At 51.2% G+C, this 24722-nt stretch overlaps 7 protein-coding genes across 7 annotated transcripts; 5 read left to right on the top strand and 2 right to left on the bottom strand.

The window, feature by feature from the left end:
- The first annotated feature begins 1544 nt into the window (after positions 1–1544).
- On the top strand, positions 1545–4761 carry LAESUDRAFT_372725 (GMC oxidoreductase). Its single transcript, XM_040902217.1, has 16 exons — positions 1545–1558; positions 1630–2044; positions 2104–2355; positions 2416–2519; positions 2574–2756; positions 2811–2821; positions 2877–2993; positions 3039–3265; positions 3319–3408; positions 3460–3508; positions 3562–3699; positions 3755–3904; positions 3960–4203; positions 4261–4351; positions 4408–4439; positions 4496–4761. Exons 2-16 carry the CDS (start codon positions 1999–2001, stop codon positions 4580–4582), a joined length of 1821 nt encoding a protein of 606 aa, XP_040761039.1. The 5' UTR covers positions 1545–1558; positions 1630–1998; the 3' UTR covers positions 4583–4761.
- A 163-nt stretch (positions 4762–4924) lies between these two features.
- LAESUDRAFT_704910 (uncharacterized protein) lies at positions 4925–6820 on the top strand. The gene is made up of 3 exons (XM_040906567.1): positions 4925–5387; positions 5438–5514; positions 5577–6820. Exons 1-3 carry the CDS (start codon positions 4941–4943, stop codon positions 6652–6654), a joined length of 1602 nt encoding a protein of 533 aa, XP_040761038.1. The 5' UTR covers positions 4925–4940; the 3' UTR covers positions 6655–6820.
- An 809-nt stretch (positions 6821–7629) lies between these two features.
- On the top strand, positions 7630–8798 carry LAESUDRAFT_762073 (uncharacterized protein; the record flags this gene model as incomplete). The annotated part of the gene is made up of 5 exons (XM_040913025.1): positions 7630–7648; positions 7701–7896; positions 7959–8144; positions 8201–8532; positions 8587–8798. 5 exons carry the CDS (start codon positions 7630–7632, stop codon positions 8796–8798), a joined length of 945 nt encoding a protein of 314 aa, XP_040761037.1.
- Positions 8799–9607: 809 nt separating this feature from the next.
- LAESUDRAFT_684107 (uncharacterized protein) lies at positions 9608–13508 on the bottom strand. Its single transcript, XM_040905844.1, has 6 exons — positions 12888–13508; positions 12755–12812; positions 12395–12642; positions 12051–12328; positions 11479–11990; positions 9608–11428 (listed from the first exon to the last, which is right to left on the bottom strand). The coding sequence occupies exons 1-6, from the start codon at positions 13291–13293 to the stop codon at positions 9805–9807; spliced, it is 3126 nt and encodes a 1041-aa protein (XP_040761036.1). The 5' UTR covers positions 13294–13508; the 3' UTR covers positions 9608–9804.
- Positions 13509–17003: 3495 nt separating this feature from the next.
- On the top strand, positions 17004–17768 carry LAESUDRAFT_372533 (uncharacterized protein). The gene has a single exon (XM_040902216.1). It carries the CDS (start codon positions 17121–17123, stop codon positions 17619–17621), a length of 501 nt encoding a protein of 166 aa, XP_040761035.1. The 5' UTR covers positions 17004–17120; the 3' UTR covers positions 17622–17768.
- On the top strand, positions 17748–18395 carry LAESUDRAFT_716305 (uncharacterized protein; the record flags this gene model as incomplete). The annotated part of the gene is made up of 2 exons (XM_040907239.1): positions 17748–18014; positions 18072–18395. 2 exons carry the CDS (start codon positions 17748–17750, stop codon positions 18393–18395), a joined length of 591 nt encoding a protein of 196 aa, XP_040761034.1.
- Positions 18396–18869: 474 nt separating this feature from the next.
- On the bottom strand, positions 18870–23808 carry LAESUDRAFT_660027 (uncharacterized protein; the record flags this gene model as incomplete). Its single annotated transcript, XM_040904843.1, has 15 exons — positions 18870–19044; positions 19117–19305; positions 19360–19472; positions 19525–19956; positions 20011–20306; positions 20365–20836; positions 20890–21030; positions 21082–21099; positions 21155–21251; positions 21303–21494; positions 21551–21912; positions 21969–22700; positions 22816–23332; positions 23386–23601; positions 23705–23808. The coding sequence occupies 15 exons, from the start codon at positions 23806–23808 to the stop codon at positions 18870–18872; spliced, it is 4056 nt and encodes a 1351-aa protein (XP_040761033.1).
- Positions 23809–24722: the final 914 nt, after the last annotated feature.

The following is a 24722-nucleotide window of genomic DNA, read 5'->3' as shown; positions in this document are numbered from 1 at the left end:
TCACACCATTGTCTTTGTCCCGTATTTTGTCGATGAAGAGGCGTAAATGCTTGATGTGATCGTCCGTAGCGACCGCACAGAGAAAAACATGCTCCACGGAATTGACAGCACGATGGACGTGGACCGGGTTCAGTCTGTTGGCTCGAAAGTAGGCTTGTCTCATATCATCAAAATAATTATGTTGAGCACGCTGAGCCAGTGCTATCGAAGCTGCTGGCAAGCTGCGGCTGTACGCGGAGGGATCGAATATGAAAGGCTCCGAGTCTTTGTCTCGGTGGAAGACATAATTCGCGAATGCGTCCGCCAAGCAAGAGATAGGCACAACTTTCTGCGATTGCACCATCCGTTCTATTATTGGGTCCTTGACAGTTGGCTGATTTGTACTTCCGAACAGATGCGTCAGTGACCATCCATCTAACGTTCCTGTGCGAAAGTATTGCAGGATAGGAAATTATGTATAGTACCTTGTTGCCACTGGCTTAACTCTGCTCAATTCGATCCTAGGTTCTTGGCAGGTGAGCATCACAACTTATAGTCATGGTTGGCTCGTCCTCAGACCCCAAAGATGTCCCAATTCTGGAATGAGGCTAGCAAGTACAGCCAGAAGTTTCACATCGCATGCCGTTGTATTGGGATGAATAAGTACCTAGTCACCCAGCTTTCCCGAGGGGAGCCAGGCAACATGCCGTGCGGTACCAAAGCCAATATCCGCAAGAAGTTGATTGTAATAAAATTCACTACATATTGCGATGTAGCACAATAAAGCTGCCAGTAGCGATGATGCGTAATGTTGACCTGCAGACCGACTCAATGATCATACTATCTGGGGCAACAGCGGCTCCTGTAGACTGCCGAAACCGACAAAGTCACAGACAAGTGTTCATGAAAATTCAATATGTCAACGTCTGTCACCAGCGTCCATGATACTGCTCATACAATCGGAGTCTCTCACTGAATAGATCTGCTTCATCGTGCATGGCACATCTTCCCTCTTCGAGAGAGCAACATCTTCACTGGAACGCCCGTGCGGATAAATGCGATACATCTATCATATCTGACAATTCAAGCAGCGAGTCTCTCGGCGGCGTCAAAAGCGTCAGGAAAACGGCTTATGGCGCTTGTATCTGCTTGCCATCACGGCCCACCAAAGCAAGACAGTAAGTTCGAAAAAGTCTCTGAGTTTTGTACTTTCCTCTGGGCTGGAAGCTTCTGATCGTGTTTATTTTGGCTTTTACACGAGAACAAGTCAAACGGCAGGTTCTCGAGCCACAGATCGATTTTAGGTTTCCTGATGAAGCGGCAGTTCTATTCCACACTTCTTATTACAACATACGTTCCATTCCAGTTTGCTTCCGATAAGAGAGAAGGCTGTTATCAGCGTATTGAGGGAGTGTGGCCTGCTATTGAATGTAGCATCTGATCACTGGTTGCAGCTCCTTCAACTTTCAAGTGGGCCGGCATGCTGTATTCACAGCTCCCCTTCCAACGGATACTGTCCAAGGAATCTGTACAGTCGTCGTGAGAAAGGCTGTCCTCAAGCTGAGATGAGATCGGTTCTGTGAGTGGTCAGGAATATATGTAGCCAGGTGGCGTGCCAAACATCCGTTTCTTCCAATGCTGGCCCTTCAGCTTAATCTCGGGAACGTTTACTAGATTTCTACCTAGATCCAAAGAACGATCGCCCAGCCGCTTGCCATGGGTCTAGATACCTTGAAAGCTGCCCCATGACCACGGCTAGGCAAAAACGTCTGCACTATCAAGGAGCCACGCAAACTCCGCTGCTTCTAACTGTCACAAACATGGCTGTGTCTCGGCCTGCTGATCCTGATATCAATAGAGCGAGTCCTCTTTTCGACGAGTATAGTTCTATTTGAACGCTCGTGTGAACATTGTCAAATCATATGGAATGCACGAAGGAAAGAGGCATGCCGGAACGAAGCTTGCTTAAGCCTATTTAAAGACAACCGTCAACCTACCATCCTCCCGAGGTCATGAAGAATGTCTCCCATCACCACTATCGAAGTGGATGTTATTATCGCCGGTGGTGAGCTTCACCACGCCCTTCTCCTAGCATTCACCACCAGTAATGAGTAACGACTGCAGGTGGTACTTCCGGATGTGTCATCGCCAGTCGTCTGGCAGCTGCTGATCCCTGTATGAAAATCTTGCTACTGGAAGCGGGCCCTCCCACCCTTGAGGATTTAGCCCACGTTCAGCCAGCGCGATATCTCAGCCACTTGCTACCCGGTAGTAGCACAGTCAAGTTCAATATCGGAAAGGAAAGCCCTGATTTGGAAGGTCGCTCCCCTATCGTTCCATGCGGCCAATGTTTGGGAGGTGGCTCCAGCGTAAACTGTGTGTGAAGTCTATTCTTCGTTCAAGTGAAACTTACGAAACACTAACTGAGACCGAAAGTCGCGATGTACGCACGTCCTTCTCCGTCCGATTATGACGATTGGGAAAAGCTGTATGGAAATGATGGATGGAGCTCGAAGGACCTCATTCCCCTTTCCCGAAAGGTATGCATCCACGATCTGGTACTTCGCTTCAATATGTCTCATTTAGACGGTTAGATGGAAACATACCAGATTACACCGAGCTCGGACACGCATGGTGATTCAGGTCCCATAAAAGTGTCGTATGGAGGCATATTCGCAAATCTGGGGCAGCAGTTTCTCGATGTCGCTGCTGGATTTGACAAGAGCCGTTCTTTCACTGATGATACCAATGGAATGCGAGAATGCAATGCGTACGGGGTAAGCAGCAGTCGATCTAATGATGAGGACGACCACTGAATTGCGTATGATCAGCGGTGGCAGAAGTAAATCTCTCAACCTTATGCTTCGCTGTGCGTTACGTGTAACATGCTGGACCAGATATATTGGCCGCGAGAACGGACGTCGTTCTGACGTGCCACACAACTACATCTACAATCGCAGCTACCAGAATCTAGAGATACTTACGGGCTATCGCGTAAAGCGTGTCATCTTTGAGTAAGTCTTCTTCATTCGATCTCAAGCGAAACTGATGACTTGTAGAGGAAATCGCGCTACTGGAGTTGAATATTTACCTGATAATCGATGGCATCCCGATTTAAAACAGGACGTACTCACTGCTCGGGCACGGAGGCTGGTCGTAGTGTCAGCTGGCGCATTTGGATCTCCCGCTATTCTGGAAAGATCCGGTGTCGGGAGTGAAAGCCTCCTGCGTACACTTGGCACTACAACGCTGGTCGATCTCCCCGGTGTGGGTGAAAATTATCAAGGTAGTCAAGTCGGTCTGCTATTCCTCAATCGTCTGACGAGTCTTTAATAACAGACCATAACGTCATCTTTGTACCTTACATCGTCGACAGCAGGGCGGAAACTCTTGACGGCATTGTGCGCAATGATCCCGACGAGATAAAGAGTGAGTTTAATACTCCGAGGGTGTCTCGAGTTTCTTTATCTGTTCCTTCAGAATGGTCTGCACAATGGTTGGAAGATGGAACTGGCTTGATGGCTTCAAAGTATGTGCCATAAGGTGACATCTTTGCGCTTCTCACTTCATGCGCTTTCGAAGCGCTATCGATGCCGGTGCCAAATTACGCCCGTCCGTTAGGGAGTTAGAGACTATAGGTCCAGAATTTCGGCAGCGATGGGAAGAGCATTATGCCAATGCACCAGACAAACCCCTGTTATGGTTCGGTGTTATCTCTATGTACGTATATCCAGGCCTATAACTGCAGAACAACCTAAACTTCTTTTCCTGACAGGTTTGTCGGAGACCCCTCTACTGTACCTGTAGGCAAGTATATGAGCATGTCCTACTTCCTGGAGTACCCAGCTTCCATTGGATACGTTCATATCACTTCCGGAGAGGATGTCGCTGCATCTCCTGACTTTGATCCGAGGTATCTCAGTAGGTAAGTCTAACACGTCGTGCGTGCATGATGAGCACCTCTCTGAGATTGCTTTTAGGCGGGAAGACCTCGTGGCTTTGAGATGGGGTTACAAACACGGACGAGAATTTGCACGGCGCATGCCCTTCTATCGCGGAGAGTATGTTCCCGGACATCCAGCTTTTCCAGAGGGCAGCCGCGCATCATGCCTGGCGGAGGCTCTTCCGGTAGACGTATCGGAATCATCTATCGAATACACCCGTGAGGACGATGAGGCTATTGACAATTACACGCGCAAGGTTGTGGCGACTGCTTGGCACTCGGTGGGTAGAATGGCACGATTGTCACTCGCACGACTGTGTTGAATACTACTCTTATAGCTCGGCACATGTGCCATGAAGCCCCGTGAAATGGGAGGAGTTGTTGACTCGCACTTAAACGTTTACGGCATCAAGGGTCTCAAGGTTGCTGGTCGGTGCATTGTTCATCATGCTTCCTTGGCTTCCTTCATTGATTTTATCCGACAGATATGTCTATTGCACCGTCTAATGTCTCTGCTGTAAGTCCAACCTCTGGCAATAAAGTCACTTGAATCTAGAGGCTTACACTGTGCAGAACACATATTCGACCGCTTTGGTCATTGGAGAAAAGGCGGCATGTATCATCCTGGAGGAACTTGGGATAGACACTGGAACAAACTGAGATTCATGTCATCGGCGTTTGATACTGGATTACTTTGGGCTTGCAAATCGTGTATCTCATGTTACCACGGTTCAGGCCATATGCACAGAGTACACAAGCGACGCCTAGAATTATTGACACCGATTCGATCAATGCAATACTTACTGTTAGGCTGACGATTGTCGATATGGTGGCCACAGCAGGCCACAGTACTAGTTTTTCGAACTTTCGCCGCGGACTCCGACATGGGCCGGTCATCTACGATAGTGATAGGAACGGGCGTGTCCTTTTTCCAAACAGTTTTTGAGGTTGTCTGACAACATCCTGAAGGACAAGCGCGTGCGCCGCGGTCGCCCCCTCTGTCCCATCAGCTTCCTCCATGATCTCCAAGTTTTCCTCTCAGTACTCTGAGAATCCTTCAAGGCATACCGGGAAAGCATATATCCTCGAGAACACTGTTTCACATTGCAGGCTGCTGCCCGAATCGTCAGCCCATGCCTTTAGGTATCCTACGCTCTCCCTGCTGCTGTCTTTGAATGCCCTAGAAGATCACTCTCTTGATCTCGCCCGAGGGTGGCTCTTCGGCTATGGAGGTATTCATGGGAGGCTCGTTGGCTTGCGTTCATCTGTATACTTGGCAAAAGATGCTCGCAGCATCAGAAACAAACTGCTGGGAACATTGGCTGTGCATGGCTTTGACTGCACTCTATTCTCTGATGCGTGGATGATGACCATGCCAAGCTTGCTTGGATTTGAAGGTATCAATCCGCTGACGGTGTACTTCTGCTACAATATGTCGGAGCAACTGTGGCTGGTTGTTCTTGAGGTTACACGAGATCACATCTTGGTGCGGCGGGAACGCTGACGTCCGATCAGGTCCACAACACGTTCGGGGAGCGCCATGTCTATGTGCTCGACATTGACAAGAGAGAAGGTCATAATGTTTCGCCAGGGTGCGTGTTCCCTTCAAGTCGTCGTTTTTGAAACCGTCTCGACGTTTTGCATACGTGAACAGCTTTCAGTATCAATGGACGGTACCAAGGCAATTCCATGTGTCTCCCTTCAATGATCGATTCGGATTCTACGTCATCTCGGTCCGCCCACCACCATCGTCCCCTTCCAAATGTCTTCATAATCATACTGCGTCGTCTCCTCTGCCTGTTATTCATGTTTCTTTCCATCTTGCCGATCCCCTCTCGCCGTCCACACTAGGACCTCTGAAACAGACTGCTACTCTCCAAGTAAAATCGAGCATTCCATTTAACAGCAAGAATCTATTGTGCAGCCTGGCACGTCGCCCATTTGTGCTCATGCTGACATTCGCACGAATTCTCTATCACGCATGGATCCTTCACTACGTGAAACGGCTGGACGTTTATCCGCGGCCGGAACCCATGCCAGCTCAGCAAGGCTGGGGTGGGTCAGGCGCTACCTGCAACGGAGGAGTAGGATGGCAGTCCGAAACCCTGCTCGAACAGTATGCCAGAAAGCGTGTCGAGGCGTTCCTCCGCAGACGAGTGGACGAGACGGAAATTCAAGTCACGTTAGTAGCGGCGGACCCGACCGTCGCTTCGCGTACATTTTCCCCGACGCCAAAGAAGCAGAGCGACAGCGGCTCGGAAGGACATACGCTGACGATCTGGTACTCCTCACCACAATTCTTCACTACCCTCTTCCTAGCGCCTTCTTTACCTCTTGCAGTGCTGCTGGGATACAGCACGGAGAGACTCTTCGTCCCTTCCTCAGGCTCTCTGCTAGCAGCGCTCTTTACCGCAGATGCTTTACTGCCACCGCATCGCCGATCATCGCTCTCACAGATGCTACGGATGCTGGTTGTCCCTCGTAGGCTGCTCAAGATGCCCAGCGCTATGGTACCCCGCGAACATCCCTTAGATCCTAATGGATTACTCCCGACAGCTACCAACACACTGTGTGTCGCTATTCTTCTGTTGATGACCATCCAGGAGTACTGCCTCTACCGATTGGCACGTGCACGGTTTGTGGTTGGACAGGAGCCAGAGTATCGGTGGCATCGAGCTTTGGACGTCGTCACTTGTAAGAAACAGTGGGTAAAGAACTCCACCACCACCTAATACCTAATGCCTAAATGATGCTGTAGAAAAGCTGTATGATACCGGAACGTGTCTTGTCTTGTTGTAACGTCCCTAAAGTCTATTCCCGTTCTTGTCGAAGATCTTGTCCGCTGCTTCCGCTTGGAATTTGCAAAGAGTCTGTTCATAATGACGAAATTGCGTCGCCAATGTTCTGAGAAATGCTCGTGAGACGTTTTGAGACCGATACATCTGTAAAAGGCAGATATGCAGAAATGAGACCCGAGGAAGAGACGCATAAGATCCAGAGGAAGAGAGAAGAAACACAACAGATGAGTCCAATCTGATAGATGTTGGTGAAGATGAGCAGGTCTGATGATATCAGGTGTATGAAAGAATATTTGGGAGACGAAGATGGTATCATACAAAATGTTTACGAAAAGGCCAACAGAATCACTGACTCGGGCACGATCATGATGAAAGAGGAGGTATATGCGGAATGAACCATCCCCCGGGGGCATATAGTATTGCTGGGAAGCATACCAGGTCACCAGCCTACATGTCGGGTGCATCACCACACCATCAGAGTCTTTACTTCTGAGCATCTTCTGGCAGAGAAGGTCACGTGAAAGCATAAACTCTGCGCCACAGATGCCGGTTGTGGCTGAGCCTCGAGGCGGCCATTGTTCTCGCTCTAGCGTGCCAAAAATCTTTTTCACACACAACACGAGGCACCAACGCGACCATGTCGAAAGAGCACAATGCACAAGTACCGCTTCCGCCTGCTTTTGTTCTACTGATCATACATCATCTGCTTTTGTTCTCGTTCGTAACGCCCTTGCAACGACTGCTGAAATTTACCAGCCTGCAGAGCTTCCTGGCTCTTCCTGCAAAGCCTCCCTAGTTCTTCTCGGTGCCGGTCCACCAAATACCACATCTCAACACGTTCTTTGAGTCATTGGTCCTGAGAATCCGATAGTTCGCTTCCAGTCCATCGAGACGTTACGGACGACGACGATGGCGCCTCCGCGAGCTTGTGAGTGTGTCTCGAAACATCCCTTCGAAATGCAAACGTAAACGCTTCGCAGATATCTTCATCGGCCTCAACATCACACGTGTCCTAAGCATCGTCGCTTTGATCCTTATCTTCGCGAGCAGCATCGTCACCCTGGTGCAGGACATCAAGGCCGTGAACAAGTTCATTGCCGAGGGCAAGGAGGAGGTCATTGCGTCGTCCGATAACACCACCGTGACTGATGATTGCTCGCATCTTGATTACGTTCCGTATGACTCATTCCACGCCCATGTCTCTATCGCCCTACTGATGGGATTAATGCTGCGAATAGGAATAGTACGGTGCCCAACCAGACCGCAGGCGCATTCTGGGCGGTGCTCAATCGGATATTCATCGTGTTCCAGGTTGTAGTGCTGTTGCTATCGGAGATCGGCTGGCCCGCCGCCTTTTTCAACCGTTACTTTCCTGTACTCGGTGATGACTTTGGACTCGGCGCGCTAGGGGTGATTCAGTGCTTGTACGTCACCACCCTCGCCCCGTGCTCACCGACCGTGTGATTCTCACGCATTACAGATTGGGTGCAGCTGTGCTGTCCCATCATGTTGACGAGTTCTCTCTCGTCTCGGGGTTCTTCCTGTTCTCGGTCGGTTGCCTCAACGCGCTACTTGGACTGGCGTTCCGTGAGAAAGCCAAGCCCGGGCGCGCACTGACGTCGTGGCGAGACGACGATGTACTCCCGCGCACGTCTCTCCGCTCGGGCCCGCGCCCCTTCCTCGCTGCAAGCAGCACGGGGGGCAGCTCGTGGAACGAGAAGGAGGCAGAGGCGCACCGAACCGGAAGCTCTAGCAGCAAGTTCAGCGGGAAAGGGTTCGGCAGGCAAGGCGAAAAGGCGGCGATGGCGCTAGGTGCGTGTTAAAGGACGTCTTCGCATGGATTGTCCGTCTAACGCACTAGTCCAGGTGCGACAGTGGCTGTGCCACCAGAGTCGTTGCCTACGTACGTACCCCGGTCCGCCCACAGTCCTGCACCGACCTACATCTCGCGTCCGTTGCGGAGAGTGAACTCCGACTCTGGACGGCATACATACGCCTCCACCAGGGAGCGCGCCGAGTCGGGCGTCAGTTACGCCGGCGACGGTCCGTCGGGGTCAGGAGGGGCGCGTGAGGTCTGAAACCCGTGTCCCTGTCTGAGTCTGATGAATTACGACTGAGACATGCCCTAGTCGCAGTGTGTATATTATGTAATGTCTATGTTAAGGCATATTTTTACTTGGACTATCAAGGCGGACAGAATGTGCGAGCTTCTCTTGTGAAATGCCGCGAATTTCCGACGTGCGCGAATTTATTACCTGACTCTACTCGATTAAGGTACCTGGAAATTGATCGCTTGATGGCCGTCGCCTCCCACTACCGTCAACAAATATTTTTGATCGTGTCGCGTGCGGTCCTTCAAAAGCTACGGGATGCTCGCGTCTCTTTGTGCCGCCTCCAATCTCTTGGTGTAGTTTGCGCGGTCCAGCGAGTCCGCAAGCTGCAAGTGTCGCCATCGTGCAAGTACGAAGGCCCCTTCGTCAAGCACTGTGCCCTTGGATTTATCCCAAGTCCAAACCGGAAACGTCTGGCCTTAGATTATGAGACCAACCGGAGGTATGGCGAGAGCGGAATCAGTCGAGGAGTATGACGGTTGGGCAATGGGACTTGGGCCAAGCTTTGTCATGCCAAACTCCGTGTCAAAGCACATTGTCGTCTGCTCACAAGTTGTCAAGATTACGTAGGCTGCCATCGTATCGTATCCTACGCTGCGCGCTACAATAATGGCAACCAAGCGGCATGCCACACTCTCTTCATCTTCCTGATCTGATGAACGTATATAATACCTTTCAGCAGGTCGAACGAGACTCATCACAATGGATACAATGAATATCCAATGGCTGATCTGCAGCTTTCTTCATGATCAAGCGCACAATCGGCAAGGAAAGTGCTGACGATTCCAAATCATTTCATAAGCTGGTAAACGACTTGCTACATGTCGATAATCTCCGCAGAATGAGAGTGAGGTATACATCCAGTGATACGGACAAATCTCTCTGCATTATAAGTTATGATTTCAAGGAATACAATTGGAGATGGAAGGATGTGGCAGCTCGATGTCCCGACATCTACGTATCTGTCAAAGTGTCACTGACTTGGTCCAGCCATATTCATAAGACCAAGACCTTGGAGTGCGACTTGAGATGGTGCATCGATGTCCTGCGAATCGTCCTGAGGACGGTCGTCGTCTGGCTCCAGCATGGGTTCAACTGCTTCTTCTCCCAAAAGTATTGCTGAGGTATCTTCCTGGGCATCGACCATTTGTGCATCGCCATCTGAGTCTTGTGAACGCTGAGAAAACTGCATGAGATCGTCATCTCCTTCGCCGCAGAGGAACTTGCTGCCAGTCCAGTCGAAGTAGTCCTTTCCGCGTCTCCACCCTGGCTTGAACCGACGAAGGTAGCTGAGATTCGCCTCACTCTGCCTTGGATGTTCATCGTAGAGACCCCTACCGCCTAACAAGAATGCATAAACGTCTCTGGCATTCATGGGCTTTCGCTCATCCTCCATCGAGGCGTACACCGAGGGAGTGCAGCCTATAACCGTGATGGCATATCGTGGGTGGCCTCGACCCTTCCCACGGCCTGTCGGCAATTGCGTGCCTTGAGATGCGACACCTGGATGAGATTGACCTTGGGCCTGAACCACGGCGGGTGCTTCCGCAATATCGGGCAGCGCATTTCGCCCTGGAATCTCTGGGCCATGCACAAAGTCAGACGGAGAACTGTATGGCTTCCGAGTGACGGAGAAATTTCTCTTCCACTCCGTAAGAGTAACTCCAAACTGCATCGCGATCGCTATATACGGTCTGTCATCTTCTGCGATCGGTCTCTTTGGAAAGAAGCCCCTTTTCCGGTTGAGCGACTTCTCATCAATCACGATCGTCTGTCTTTTTTCTCTGTTCTTGACTTGAATCAGGATACCGGTCACGGTCCGCTCGGATAATTTACTATCAACGCCAAAGGTGACGGGTATGATGCAATCGATACCATCTTGATTGGTGGAACACTGTATTGCCATCCCCCGCACGAGAGCTGCCCATGCACCGTGTGTGTTTGAGATGCTCTCGTTTTCATTCTTTCCAAAATGCGTAAAGTGAACATAGGCGTCTTCGAAGGCCTTCTCGAACGCGACGCCTTCAGGACGGTTATCCGGGATGGTCTTCTTTATTCTGAGGAGATGTTCAGAACCGAAGAGCGCTTCGAGAAAGTTGAAAAGGTGGATAGGGTGATTGAACGCCATTGGGGCCGAATTGGGGTACCTCTTCCGTGTAGCCTTGTCAAATGCCTCTATAAGGAGAAGGCGCATCACAAGCTCTCCTCTTTCGCCCTTGCTCATGAGACCTTGCCTGATGTAATGTTCAAGCACCACTGCCATCGGCAGCCGGTGTTCATGCACAATGCGAGCGGCGGCTTCGGCGAGCACCGGTTCTGAAGGATATCCTGACCGAAAGTATTCACGATGTTTCGGTATGCTATAGGCAATGCGCATATGTCCCTCCACCAGTTGAGCTTCGAATTGTCGAGCTATTTCACGGGAAGGCTCGAAGTCGACAAGTAGGCGTGTGCTTAACGCTGCCACAATCCCATTATTGTAGGGATAGGACAAATTGAAGGTGGTAGGGTCGCTAGAGCCGGCGAGCTTTGACATGGCAATATCGATCAGGCCTGTCTTAGCTTCATCTGGACCTGCATTGTACATTGCATGCCATCTATAACCGCGTGAGTGTTATCACCATCATCACTATTACGAATGACTCACAGAGGGCGCCCGAACTTGCATATGAATTGAGTCTCACACACTTGTTCCAATGTGAGTTCCCCGGGACGTAGGAAAGGTCGACCGTCCGTCAGACAATCGAACATGAGTTCCGTGTATGGCGCCTGTAAAGGGTCTTCCTTGACGTCTTGAACTCGGGATGATGGATGTGCCTTTTTCGGAGGCGAGAACGCGGACAACTTGGAGTTTGTCGAGAGTGTAATGGCGAATAGGGGTAAGTCTCTGAGGTGATTGATTGCGGAGCAGAGCGCCTGGTAGCGTGTACGTGAAGGAGCATCCTTGATATGCACCACGGCATTCGTGAGGGTGTGAGCTTCGTCGAAGTACACTATTATCCGCAGAGAGCCATCGTCAATTGTCGCGCCAGCTTTCGACTCAATGCGATCGATGGTTCGAATCAGCTCTTCCCCCGCCAACTTAGTTTTCGAAGAACGCATGTTGAGCAGCCCTGGATCGTCCTCAAAGTCTTTCCCCGATGGGAGTTGTTTACAATCCTAAGATCAGCCACCAAGAGTTAGTCGTCACGCACCATGCGCATCCACATTCGAACTCACTTTGAGCGTGTCTCCGTAAAGGCATTCCCTGAACGATTGACCGTCGGTTACTTCCTCCAGAGCATCTCTCCACCACGTCGCCAACGTAGCACTTGAATCTGGTTTCTTCAGCGCGTCGAGAATAGTTGCCTCATTCGTCGTTAGCGTGTCATTGATTTTGTTGAAAAGATGCTGAAAGAAAATGAGAAATGCGGCTATCGTGCACTCGTAACTGCTCTGGAATTCTGTCTTTACTAAGTAGTCATGAACTTGGTGATCAGCGAAAGGGTATGGGAAGCCTGAAAAACGCGTCAGCAACGAAAGCGAGAAGGTGTTGCAATGATGAAGGTATTTGGATTACTCACCGCCATCTTCATCATCTTTCATAACCATGCTGGGAGTTCCGGTGCGTACGTTGAAAGGTATGGTGAATATAAGCTTGGCGAGTTCATCGACTGTACGCGATTTCCCTGTTCCGGAACTTTGAATGATTGCCAGGTAATTCGAGTATGAGCTCTCTTTCGAACGATCGCGATTCATTTCTTTAATGCTGTCTAATAGCGTCTGATGACTTGTGCCAATGAATGGCTTCTTCCACGCAATTTTGGTGGCTGGAAAGAGGGTTAAGCATTCATTCAAGTTGCTATACATCATATTTACCTCTCTCTGTAATAACAATCCCCATCAGCTAAGAAGGTGCTTTTACGCAAAGTAGCAGCCACAACTTACTCTGTCCATCAGTAATGACCGCTGACATTCCTTGGGAAGGGATCTGGAAAAGTTCTGAAAGATTGAAATTATCAGCAGGAACTAGTAGCTAATGCTCCATAATTGAAGAAAATCGTGTATGACACGTACTCAGGCAGCGCAACTTGGAGAAGTCCTTCTTGTTATAGGATTCGAGCAAGAGCGCACGCAAAGCATCACCATGTTCACCAGCCAAATACTCTGCGCACTTCGGACTGTCGTCGAGAGGCGTCTCTTTGATTTGTGGGTCGATGTGACATTTCGAGCCCTGCAATATTTTTTGCAGGATCATGGAGTTCAACGAAACGTAGTCTGGCTCAGACCTCTTCAGACAGTCCGGATCCCAGTGGACCATCTTGAACCAGCTCATGCACTTCGAGTCAAGATTTCTGTGTTCCTCAGGAGTATGTGGATCTTCGCCAACCTCTAGCAAAAGGGGACCACGTGGTACTTTCGCCGAACCGGACTTTGCGGGAGAAGGCGATGACGGTCGTTTCATTGCGATGTGACCAGACATTTCAATGAGGGCACACAGAGGAGATTGCTATAGCAGGTGAGCTGGAGGTGAATGTGCAAACTGTGAAGAAGGAAAATCTGGCGGTCGTTTCGGGAGGAGAGGGCTTTATATACAGAGAAAACGACGCCACACCGCTGTATCCGACCTGGGACCCGGGCGTTGGCTGGTTAACGTATCCAACGTTCAATCATCTTGACATCAACGCGTTGAAGATTGAAACCGGATCATGAAGCAGCACAACGCTTCCGAGAATTTCGAAACACTCACCAGTCACGGACTTGTGACCAATGTGAGACGAGTCGCTGTGGCGCGCCCACAGCTGAACGGACTTCGTCAGACCTTGTAATTTAGTACAAAAGAGCCATTTGCATCCTTATCTTTCTAAGTTCGTCTTTTTTTGTATTTCGAGGTGCAACGCTGGACCGACTTGCCCGAAAACATCTGACTGGAGTATCATTGGTCTGCAGAGCGGTGACCGTGCAGCAGCTCCAGCTACAGCCTACTAGTAAGGAGTCAAAATGTCGTGTCGATCCACATATATGGAGGACATAACAATGCTCTACACGAGCGAGTCATGCAAGCTTCCTACAGAAGAAAGATTGCTCAACATGCAGCGCTTGTGTATCGCTTTCTCGGCGGAGACGAAACGTTTAATTGGGCTTCTATACTCTCTAGCGTCACTGAGCAGTGCCTGAAATTCTCTGTTTGAAGGGTTTCTGGAGTGATTGAGGCTGATACGCGGAGTAAGTCGTAATTCAAGATATGCGAGCAACCGCAGATCCTAACTGACGTTCAAGGCTTCTACAACAGGACACTGGAGTCACAGGATCGGCTCATCCATGTGTGTGCCAGTGTCAAGTGGACATGACGTCCTAGGCAGCATTTCTCGGTCATTATTTTAACTTTCTACTATTCTGAACGACTCAGAAAAATGGTCAATAGGCATGCAGGCCAGTTTACAATGACCAACTTATGAAATCCACTCGCTGCCTGACTGCAGAATCCGATTCATAAAATTTCACAATACAGCCGTGGGTGCCACCATTGATAACCATCAGCACGAATAATAGACGTTGAGTGTGGCGTTTTCATGCTACTCCCCGTTTCAGGCAAATGGAAGCCTTTGCTGACAGACAAACGCGGCCTGCTTGGTGTCGTGTGCCTTTCTTACCATCGAATTCGGAGTGTCAGGCCGTCATCGTAACGAGTATGTGGTAAAATTTGCATGCATCTAGAGTCAGCATGCTGAAACAGAGTTCAATCCTACTGGGCGTACATCTCTCCTGCATCATCACGGACGCCATAATTGTATGCTCATCTCCTGATCCCGCGTCACGAAAGGGAACCCTTTCGAGATGCTACTGGCTTTCAAGTTGTGCTCCAATTTGTCACACTAGAAGGATAGATGGCGTGAGCCTGTCAGCCGGAACCAACGATCAGCGAACCATTATTCAAGCTTGTGGTTGATACAAGAACCGCTTGTCCGTTTCGTGCTCGACACAAGTACAAGGCCTTGATCACAGTCGCAACCTATAGTGCTGATGAAACACGAGCCGTCTGATTGTTTTGGCTGACTGATCTTATTTGTGCTGCGGTACCTGGCATAACGGTTCACGGATGTTGCATTTACTGGATCTTATCAGAATTGTCGCCGCAAATAGCGGCATGATGGTTGCATCGTCATGGTAACTGTGCAATTGGAAGAGTATTCTCATGCGTGAGAACTGTTTCAATGGCCAAATTGATTTCTCGCCCCCTATTATGAGCACGAGAGTGCCTGACTGACATCTTTCTCTGAAACAGATTCAGCACGCGTACTGAGGCCCGCATCAACGATGTATGATCTTGATCCACCGGAAGAAGGGCAACTGCAATTGAAGCGGTACAACGTATTGTGCAGCACATTCCCGCTTTGGCCGTGACAAATGCAAGTTTGACTCGATATTGCACTACGACGAGCGCCCCGGGTCCGCACGGCGCACATAGATGAGACTCGAGTGACTGTCACTGTACCCATCTTGCAGACATCTCACTACGTCTATTTCTTATCTGCTGTATACTGCCATGTCAGTCGAGCGGTCTGAACGGTCTCACAGCTCGTCTTTTGCTTCTGACAAGCCCGCCTGAATGAACCACCACGATACGCCACACTGAATGGAAGCCTTGCGAATTATGCATAATCATCTGGGCCGTGACTTCTCACGAAAAGACTGACAAGAAAAGCTGGGCAACCCTCCGACAGTGCCTTGGAGCCAGAGATAATGCTGTTGAAGGTGCGAAGCTATCAGCTTCAGTCTTCAGGTGTCAACAACCTTGGCGGTGCACTGTTCCTCGTTCTTTAGGCTAAAGGCCATCACAAGATTCAAATCCGAGAGGGATACCTGGATTTACTGCATCGCGAGACGTTTTTGCGGGGGAGGGGTGGGTTCATGCCACCAAGGAAGTTCTCCAGCAAGCTCAATTTTGATCTCATAATGGCAGCTTTGCAAGTATCCACAACTTCAGAATGTTCAATCTTCGAGATACACGTGCATCAGGAAAACTCAACTCGGATTGTGGCTCGAGAACCTCCTTTTTGACTCCCTTGTGCATGCTAAGTCTGCCGCATAAATCTCTACGTCTAGTCATGTACTTTGATGAGGACCACTTGTTGATGCAGCACAGCGCTAGAAGTAGTGGAATGCCCTCTCGTCACGCTCGCTATAATGCCCCAGTGGTATCAACCACCTAGCAGCCCTTCCTCTTTCCGTCACTATAATGCCGTCAGCAACTTCACAACTTCACGGATTATCTGCTGCAAAGATGTGTGTTCCCTCAATGCAAGGCTAGCGTGAAAACCAGGATGATCTCCAAGTACTGATTACTGAAATGCGTTTTGAGCTCCGTCTTCGAAACAGACTTATGATCCCTCCAGGCGGGGTGACGTTGACGGAGGCATGCGAGCTGGGATGATCCGTGTACTGTACATTGCTTTACCCCCCCTCTATTGACCACTCCAATTGCTAATGTGTGCATCTATGTGATTCTTGAAGGCACATTCTATATTCAGAAAATCAACGCTGCGGTGTGCCAGGGATGTAAATAATATTTCTCCCTTGGACATCGAATGAATCTCACGAGTGTGTTGTCATATATCCGAGCTGCATGATGATTGAATATTGAGACTATTTACTTTCGTCATTCCAGTAGACGTTGGAACGAACCAAGTACGTACTAATCTATACGCGTGTCGATTTTAATCGAACGCGAACGTGGCTCATTCCCGACAGGTCATGTGGTCGCTTCTGACGCATCTCATTCGTTCTCCTCGCTCTGTTTTGTACGTTAACCAGCTGCTTCCGAGGCAGAATAGTCCGGACCCTCTGAATATGAGAAGGTGAGGCCGTCCCATGCGACCCGTGGATTTTCGAAGCTTAGCACCTGGACCAGCCAGCAGCACGACAAGTCGATTTTTTGTCGAAGCCGGTCTAGGAAAGTGCTGATATGAAACCCATCTGATTGGACGGAAGAGCCTTAGTTCCAAGTCTACATGAGCATCGAGCGTAAAGTAAACACGCGGGAGCCATGTTTGCGATCGATACCCGGACGACATCGATCAATCCATCGTAGGGACAAAGCGAGATTTTGCTCCCTACTCGGTCTATCCTGACGTAGCGTCTAGCGAGGTGTGTGCAAAGTCTATTCTTCATGAGCGCCGGCGGCGAAGCCGTCCATCACGCAGGTGCTCGCCATAATGTATCGGAGGATCCCACGCACATTCATCGGAGGCGACGACACTGCGCGGCAGCAACGTGGGTCGCGCCTTGAAGTTGCGAAGGCAGTGCAAAATGTCGAGCCGGAGGGTGTTTCTCAGCGTCCCGGAGTGTCAGACGCCTTTTCGTAACCAAGGATCCAGGGGCGCAAGCTGCGGGACCGTGCCATCGCCAATGTCCGAATCGCACGGAGCGGCCGATGGCAGCATGCAGAAGTCTACGAAATTTTTGCGAGGCGCTGGTGGACATTGCGTTGACCGACGAATGCGCTGGTGGCCACCGCAATGGGCGGGGCAGGCTGTGCGCGGAGGTCATGCACGTGACGGGAGGGAACGATTGGTGGCGCAGGGTCTGGTACGCGGTGCCCCTTTCGACCCGCACAGCGCAGCCAAATCGTCGTCTCCCACAATTTCGGATTTCATTTCATGGCGATTGGCCGACCAATCTGGAGCGTCTTCAGCGAGAGGCTCAGCCCACCCAATCCACGCCACGGTCGAGGCCTGCGTCAGCGGCCGCTCTCCTCGAGCGCGCCGTCCCCATCGAATGCCGTCACCTCGGTTGCCTTCTGACTCATAGATCTTCCGAAATCCTTGCTCCAGCCCTATAAAGCCGCACTGTCAACATGCAGCGCCACGCAGCTCCCTGTCCGTTGGGAACTATCTACTAAGCTGCTCTCTAACCTCTTTCCAATCACTTGATCTCATGGCCACATACTCCCCTCATTACGCTTCTGGAAGCACGCCCTCGTATCCGTTCCCGTCATATCCTTCCAACCAAGCTGCTCCCTGGAGCGCCACTCCCGCTGATGTCGACGCGTACTCGACCGCGCTTTACGATTCGAACACGGCACAAAAGAAACTCGTCGAGACTCTAGCCCAGCGGCGCCAGCGCGTCGACTTTCTGCGACGCAGAGAGTGGACGCGCAGGATCGCAGAATGGCTCGAGCATTCCGCCACCGCCGACGCAAAGGTCCGTCTACAGCTTCCATTTCCCCCTCCGGCGCGTTCGGCTGACACGCTTATCCAGGATATTGCACCGATCACCCACTCGTGGGTCGACATTCTTGCCGCTGCCGACGCAGTGGATGACTACGACGAGATGACCGCCAACCCATATACCCCCGAAGAGCCGAGCTACCCGGAGCCATACATCATTTACACTGCCTCCCCTCGCCCGGGCCCGGCCCCCAGCATGGATACCAATACCCCCAACCAAAAGCATACCCAAGCGCCCTCTCACGACCTCTCCCGCGCTGCACCGCGACGCCAGCGTTCGTTCCGGCAGCCTCGCTCCCGCCACTCCTCGCTATCCTCGATTTCCGAGGAGGACGAGGCGCATCATTGGTTCTGACGGGCCAGTGATACACATCTCGCTCCCCGTCCCGCTCTCGTTCCGCATTCGACCGCTGGCGTGCGCAGCGGACGTCCACGTCCGCCTCTCATCTGTTGTATAAACGTAATCTTGCTAGGCTCCCCGCTGAGACCGGCAGGCATTCGCAGCGTGTACTACTAGTCCTACCTTATCTATCTCCTGTAATCGCTGTACAGCTAATCCATACCATGTGCTGCGTACCAACTAGACTCCCCCCATCTTGAGTGTACAATGTAATCCTCGCCATGTAGACTCCCAAATATGTCCACCATGATCCCACGAGCCCGAATACAGAAAAAAACCCCATTCCATTGAGATGAGTAACATGGCGACACATGAGCAGAGGAAATTGCAGCACTATTAACACGTAGGGAGAAGCGCGGCGGTGGTATACTATGCAAGGTATCTGTCCCGGGATATACAGTTCGAGAGGAGACTGGCATCATAAATCGTCTACACGGTGCCGGCAGGCAGGGCGGGCACGGGAGGAATCGCGGACAGCGACTGCTGCATCTGGCGTGGCCGCTGTGCTTTCCGCCTCTCCTTCTCCTGCTCGCGCGCTTCGCGTTCCGCCTGCATGCTCGTCATGGCCTGCATCTGCTGTGAGATGAAGTCGGACGAGCCGGGCCTACACGAACAGACAAGGGCGTGCAAATCAGCGGGCGCGCCCATGCACGCGCAGATACAAAAAGAGACGTACCGCATACGGAGAATCCGCAGGATGGTCTCACCGTTGTTGACCTCCTTCTCCTGCTGCTTCTCCTTCTTGCGGTTCTTGATCGTGCCCAGGTTGCGCTGCTGGTAGACGCTCTTGGCCCGCTTCTTCAACCCCGGCGACGCGCGGAGGGTCTGCTGCATCATCCGCACGCACTCCTCCATCAGAGCATCGCTGTCAGGGGACTGTTGAGTAGCGCATTTCAATTTTGCAATTGCCGACACTCACGTATGCCAGTCATAGTAAAGTCGAATAGAGAGCACATCTCGGTACTTCTGGTTCTGGAGCGCCTCGAGGGGCACTGGACCTTCTCCGCCGGCGTAGAAGTAGTCTCTCAGGAACTAACAGACGTCATCGTCAGCTATACCGCCAAACTACCGGCCACCGACTTACCTTGAGCCACTTGAACACAATGTCGACCTCCTTGTCGCTCAACGGCTTCGATTCGCTCGGTTTATCGGATAGTGGCGGGATGAGCAGACCCTCGATCACGTTCAGGATCTCCTTCCACACTCTCGTCATGACCATCTCCTTCGTCGTCTCGCTGAGGTACGTGTTGAATGTCGGCAGGATTGCATCAAGGTAGTCAAACAGCGGCAAGATGGCCTGTTCTATCTCCACGTCTGAGAGTGCCTCTGGCCGGATGCGCGGCTTCTCCGACTGCGGCAGCGGGATCTGCACTTCTGAGTTGTTCGACCCAAGTGCCTGGCCAAACAGCGCAGTCACATTGCCCAAGGCCTTATTGTAATCGATACTACCGAAATTGGTCTTCGTAAGCGTCTTGAGGATTGTTCGCGACAGACATTGTCGGATGAACGGCGAGACCTAGACAAGCACGTTCAGCATGCGACACTGTTGCCTTGCCGTGAATTGACTGACCTTGTCAATGAAGACGCGGACCATATCGCTTTCCGCACGTTTCAAAGAACGGAACGCACGACCGAAGTAGAACTGCAGATCATCCTTCTCACCCTCCATACTGATACGGATGAGTATCCGACCCTGCGAATCCAAGTCCATCCATTGGTCATGCGTGAGGAAGTCGCCGTAGCGGCGTGGGTCAAGGCAAATGTAGGCTCGGCCCACTGTGTCATGCTTGCCAATCAGCGCGCGGTCGCGGACGCTGACCATCAGCCAGAGCGGCTTCTCAACTGAGATATCATACGTTTCATCCCCTGGTTACAGATGGCAGATGAGGTCGAGCATAGCAGAGAGCGCGCCACATGCACTTACATCGCGGGTTCAGCGTCTCATAGATCGTCCGTGTCTTAGCCAGCCGGTTGCCCTGCTCATCGCTGAGCGTCACGAACGTGTCCAGCCTCGAAGACGGACTACTATCGAGAGGCACCAGGCCCTCCGCAATGACGATTTTCACCGTGAATAGGAAGCGATTCGTGCGTTCGGTCTTCTCCGGCACCGGCGGCGCGTTCTGCAGGATCTCTGTCTTCTTATCCGCCTGCATCTGGGCGTACATGTTATCCAGCAGTCGACGAGCGGCCTCGACGTTGTTGAGCTTCACACACGACTCTGGCTGGAACGTGAACGGCTCCACTTTCTTCTCGCCCGGAGTCGCCAACTGCTTGGCTTTCTCAAGCCACGCAGAGGATTTTTGAGGCTGAATGTAATCAGTGGGCCGTGGGAACATTTCTGCCATGAACATCTCCTCGACACTGCGGCAATATTGCTCGATTGCCTTGCTGATTGTCTGTGCAATCGTGAGACAACTCATTCATAGCGGATGATCAAAAAAACCCTAACCTTGGACAGACTTGTGTAGAACCTCGCTTCCTGATATTCATCGGCCCATTCGAGGTCCTCGAGGAAGGTAATTGGGCTTCGTAAAGAATCGAACAGATCGATAATCGATGAACTGTGTCCTTCCGTACCTTCAGGTTGGAACTATACCAAGTATTTAGCAAACATGAGTACCAGGTCCGTTGTATTACGTACTTTATCAGCAGCAATGGCCTGAGTGAAAATCCCTTCAGCGCACGCTCAAGGACATCACAGAAGACGTACTCACTGCCTGCACCCATTGCGTAGTCTTGTTGTCCGTATTGAGGAGCCATTGCCGCACATATGGCTCGAAGAATCCGCCCAGGTCGAATTGAATCTCGCCGCTACAGCAGGGGTCAGCAGTCTACACGCCAGCCAATACAACCTCGACAAACTTTGGACAAAACGCTTTGTACATTCCCAGCAATATCTTCGTTCGTCGATAGAGAACAAATATGTCTTGAATTGGCACGTCAGGTGTAGGACCATTCATCGCGTCGGCGAACAGTCTCTTTCGCGAATCGTCCAAGTCCAATATAAAATGCGGTATCTGGACCTCCACAACCAGCGAAACGATGTCCAATTGCCTGTCACGAACAACGTCAGCACGTCCTTGTTCCATTAAATGTGTCATTCACAGCACACATACCCGAGAAGGGGCTCTGGGAACCTCTTGTCTAGCTGTTTCGCAGCCTTCTCGATCTCATCAGTCATCAGCAGGTGAGGGAGCGCCTTATTCACTCCCGGCGCCGACTGCAGCTCACGACTCTTCTGATCATAATGCCGCGCGGCCGCTGCGCGTACCTGACTCTGCACATCAGCAAGGCGGGCAGCGACATCGACGTCATACTGCTCGAGTAGGCCACTCTCCCGTACGGATTCGAGGATTTGAACGTAGGGAGAAATGTCAGATGGTTTCAGATTCGGGATTGCCTCCATTGCGTGATAGAGGTATGATAAGAAGATGCTGAATAGGCTGCCGTATACTTGTGCCAAATATTCACGCTACGTTCAAACATTTTAGCTAGATTCTTGCATGGGTCTTGCACGAAGCTACGCACATCCTGTATTGGCCATTTCTCCAGCTCGACCTCCATTATTACCTTCTGGACATTCTGCAGCGCCTCGGGTATGCACTCGAGCGGGACCTCATTCCGTTCGTAGAACTGCTTCACAAGGTCCAAGAAGCACACCGCACGGTACGGCTGGCCGATCCGCCAGCGCAGCGCACACTCGTTGATAAGCTCTATATGCGGCGGGGAGAGGATGCCGAGCGAGACCTCATCGTCGTCGCCGACCGCAGGACTCAGCATCGCCTCGAGGTCCGCAATCAAGCAATACTCCAGCAACCGCTTGTAGTATTTGCGCGAATTCGGCGGGATGAACGTGTAGTTCGGGGTGACCGGGGCCTCCTCGTCGTCGTCACCGTCACCGTCACCGTGGAGCTCCTCCTTGATCGTGCCGAAGTCATCATACGAGACGCTGTTCGTGCGCACCATCGAATGGCGGCTACTGATCGACCCATGCCGGGAGGAGGAGATAGCATAGAATGAATCTGGCCGTGATGACCGCAGGGAGTAGATGGATCCTGGCCGACCATTCACGTTGGATGAGGATGGAGCGTCGGCCGGGGGTGATTTGGCGAGTTCCGGATTGCGTTGGACCATCGCGACCATGAGCTGCGAGAGGTGGGATGTCTCGAGCGTCTTCCAGTAGTGCCAGGCAGCATCGTTCTCGAAGTCTTCCCGGCGGCCAGGAAACTGTGTGCCAGCATTGATGTTTTTCAAGAGCGTCTGGTAGAGACCGTTGTATTTAGCTATCGCATGCACCACGTGAGATAGTGCGACATGCCTTCAAGTCTGCCAGAGCAGCCTTGAATGAATGTATGATTAATGATCTAGAGTCGACAGTGTAGGAGCCTACCTTTTCTGTACAAACCCTTCCTAGCTCTTCAATCTCCTTTTGCACGGCAGAATCAGGGAGTTTGAACAGCCGGGCGGCGGTGACCACTAATGGCATCCCAGAGAGGTTTTGACTGTTACGTTTAGTCGACAATGAGCTCATTGAGTCGCGATCTCGTGATGTAGAGGATGAGTCGTATCCCGAGTCACTCGCAGTTTGCGATGGAGCGAGCTTTTCAGTGTACATATCCAGTCGGGCGGTCAGCTCTGGAGGAACATGACTGACATGTCGCAGACACTCTCGAAGCAGACGGATGAACTGAGCAATGTGATTGTTAAGTTCAACCTTCCAGCCATCACCTGCTAGCGTAGGCTCCTTCTTGAGAATATTAGTGGCATTCGTTGCGAACATGAGAATAAGCTCCTCGATCTTGCGGTTCTCCTTCATTTGACGTCGGAAAGTCTCGTCCTTGACTTGACCATAAAAAACGGCCATCGTTCTTCGTATTAGCTGGTCAGAATACCTATAGCGGGATGGTTGAGAGTCGACACCATTGAGACAAGGTTTACCACATACGCCGCATTCTTGCCCATCGCAATGTCCTGCAGCATCTGCTCGAGCACCTTTAAGAGGTCCTTCGGGAACCTCACACCCTTCTCTCCATCTCTGAAAAGATCCCCGATCGAGAAGATGGAACTCGAGAGTGCTCCTGAGATTCTGAAAGAGTAGTCCTTAGTCTCCGCTTCCGGCGTGGTGTCCGGGACCTTCGGTTGCATATGGTAGGTCAGCAACCTGTAGCAACAAATTGAGGCATCCTCGAACATACAGCAGCGGTAGACTTACCCGACCCGGAGAGTGAAACTTTGAACGTTTTGTGTCAGACATGTTGTAACACACGAGCAGTATCGCGACGTACTTCATGAGCTCCTCGTCCGACACCCGGAATTTGGAGATGCGCCTTTCATGCATGGAGCTCGCATAACTAGTCCGCCTGGACATTTTGCTTCAATCGCAACTTGATACAGGGCAAGCTTCGTTCAAAGCAGCAGAGGGTGTCACCGGCACGAGGATCCTAGATACCGATTACAAGAAAGTAGATAATCGTCAAAGCAGCTTCTGTGTTGCCAGCAGCGGAGGTCGTCAAGGATAGAGGCAGAAGGCGGTAGCAGCTGCAGGATAGAGGACAGCTGCAGGCCTGCTGCCCAAAGAAATTGAAGACTAAGAGAGAAGGGCGCAGCGGAGAGTCGAGTTCGCGTGGCGGCTTTAGCTAGTATCAATCAAGATATTCACGGCCTCTGTCTCCCGCAGCCGTCATGTTGATTTGCGTAACTCAACCTCTCGCTCATTTGGACGGATATGCAGCATAATTACTATGACAACCGTATGCTATGCTCAAACAGGTCCTCAACGCAACGATGTCCTCGGAAAACATAAGTCCGCAAATAATTCTCGCGAGGCGTGTTACTGCCAAGGACATCCAGGTTCGCTCAGTTTGCAGAGTGCCCATCACCACATTGTGTTGCAAGGAATCCTACGAGTGTTCGACCAATGTAAGTGCCTCGTGTCACAACAGGTGAGGCAGGTTTCCTCAGAAATGCTGTATTGCGATCATACTATGGTCGAACACGTCGCTGGAAACGTTCAAGTCCAGGGCATATGCGACAGTCAGATGTGAGTTGTCCTTTCTGTGTAAATTTGATTGATACCCGGTCAATGGCACAGAGATACCCACAGTGATGAGCCATGATGCATGACGGCACACAACTTAGAAACAGGTGTCTTCCTCGCATGAAGGCTGAATATTGAATGTTATGAGTGCAATTCTAAAAACTCGGACTCCACTGCCCGTCGCCTTTTCCTGGTTACAGCATCCTTGAGATTGTGCGCTGTTTCATGTCGTTGCCATCTTTTCC

Source organism: Laetiporus sulphureus (assembly GCF_001632365.1).
Source record: "Laetiporus sulphureus 93-53 unplaced genomic scaffold LAESUscaffold_41, whole genome shotgun sequence".
Taxonomy (NCBI): Eukaryota; Fungi; Basidiomycota; class Agaricomycetes; order Polyporales; family Laetiporaceae; genus Laetiporus; species Laetiporus sulphureus.
The sequence above is the reverse complement of the archived record's forward strand: the minus strand, read 5'-3'. Positions and strand labels throughout refer to the sequence as shown.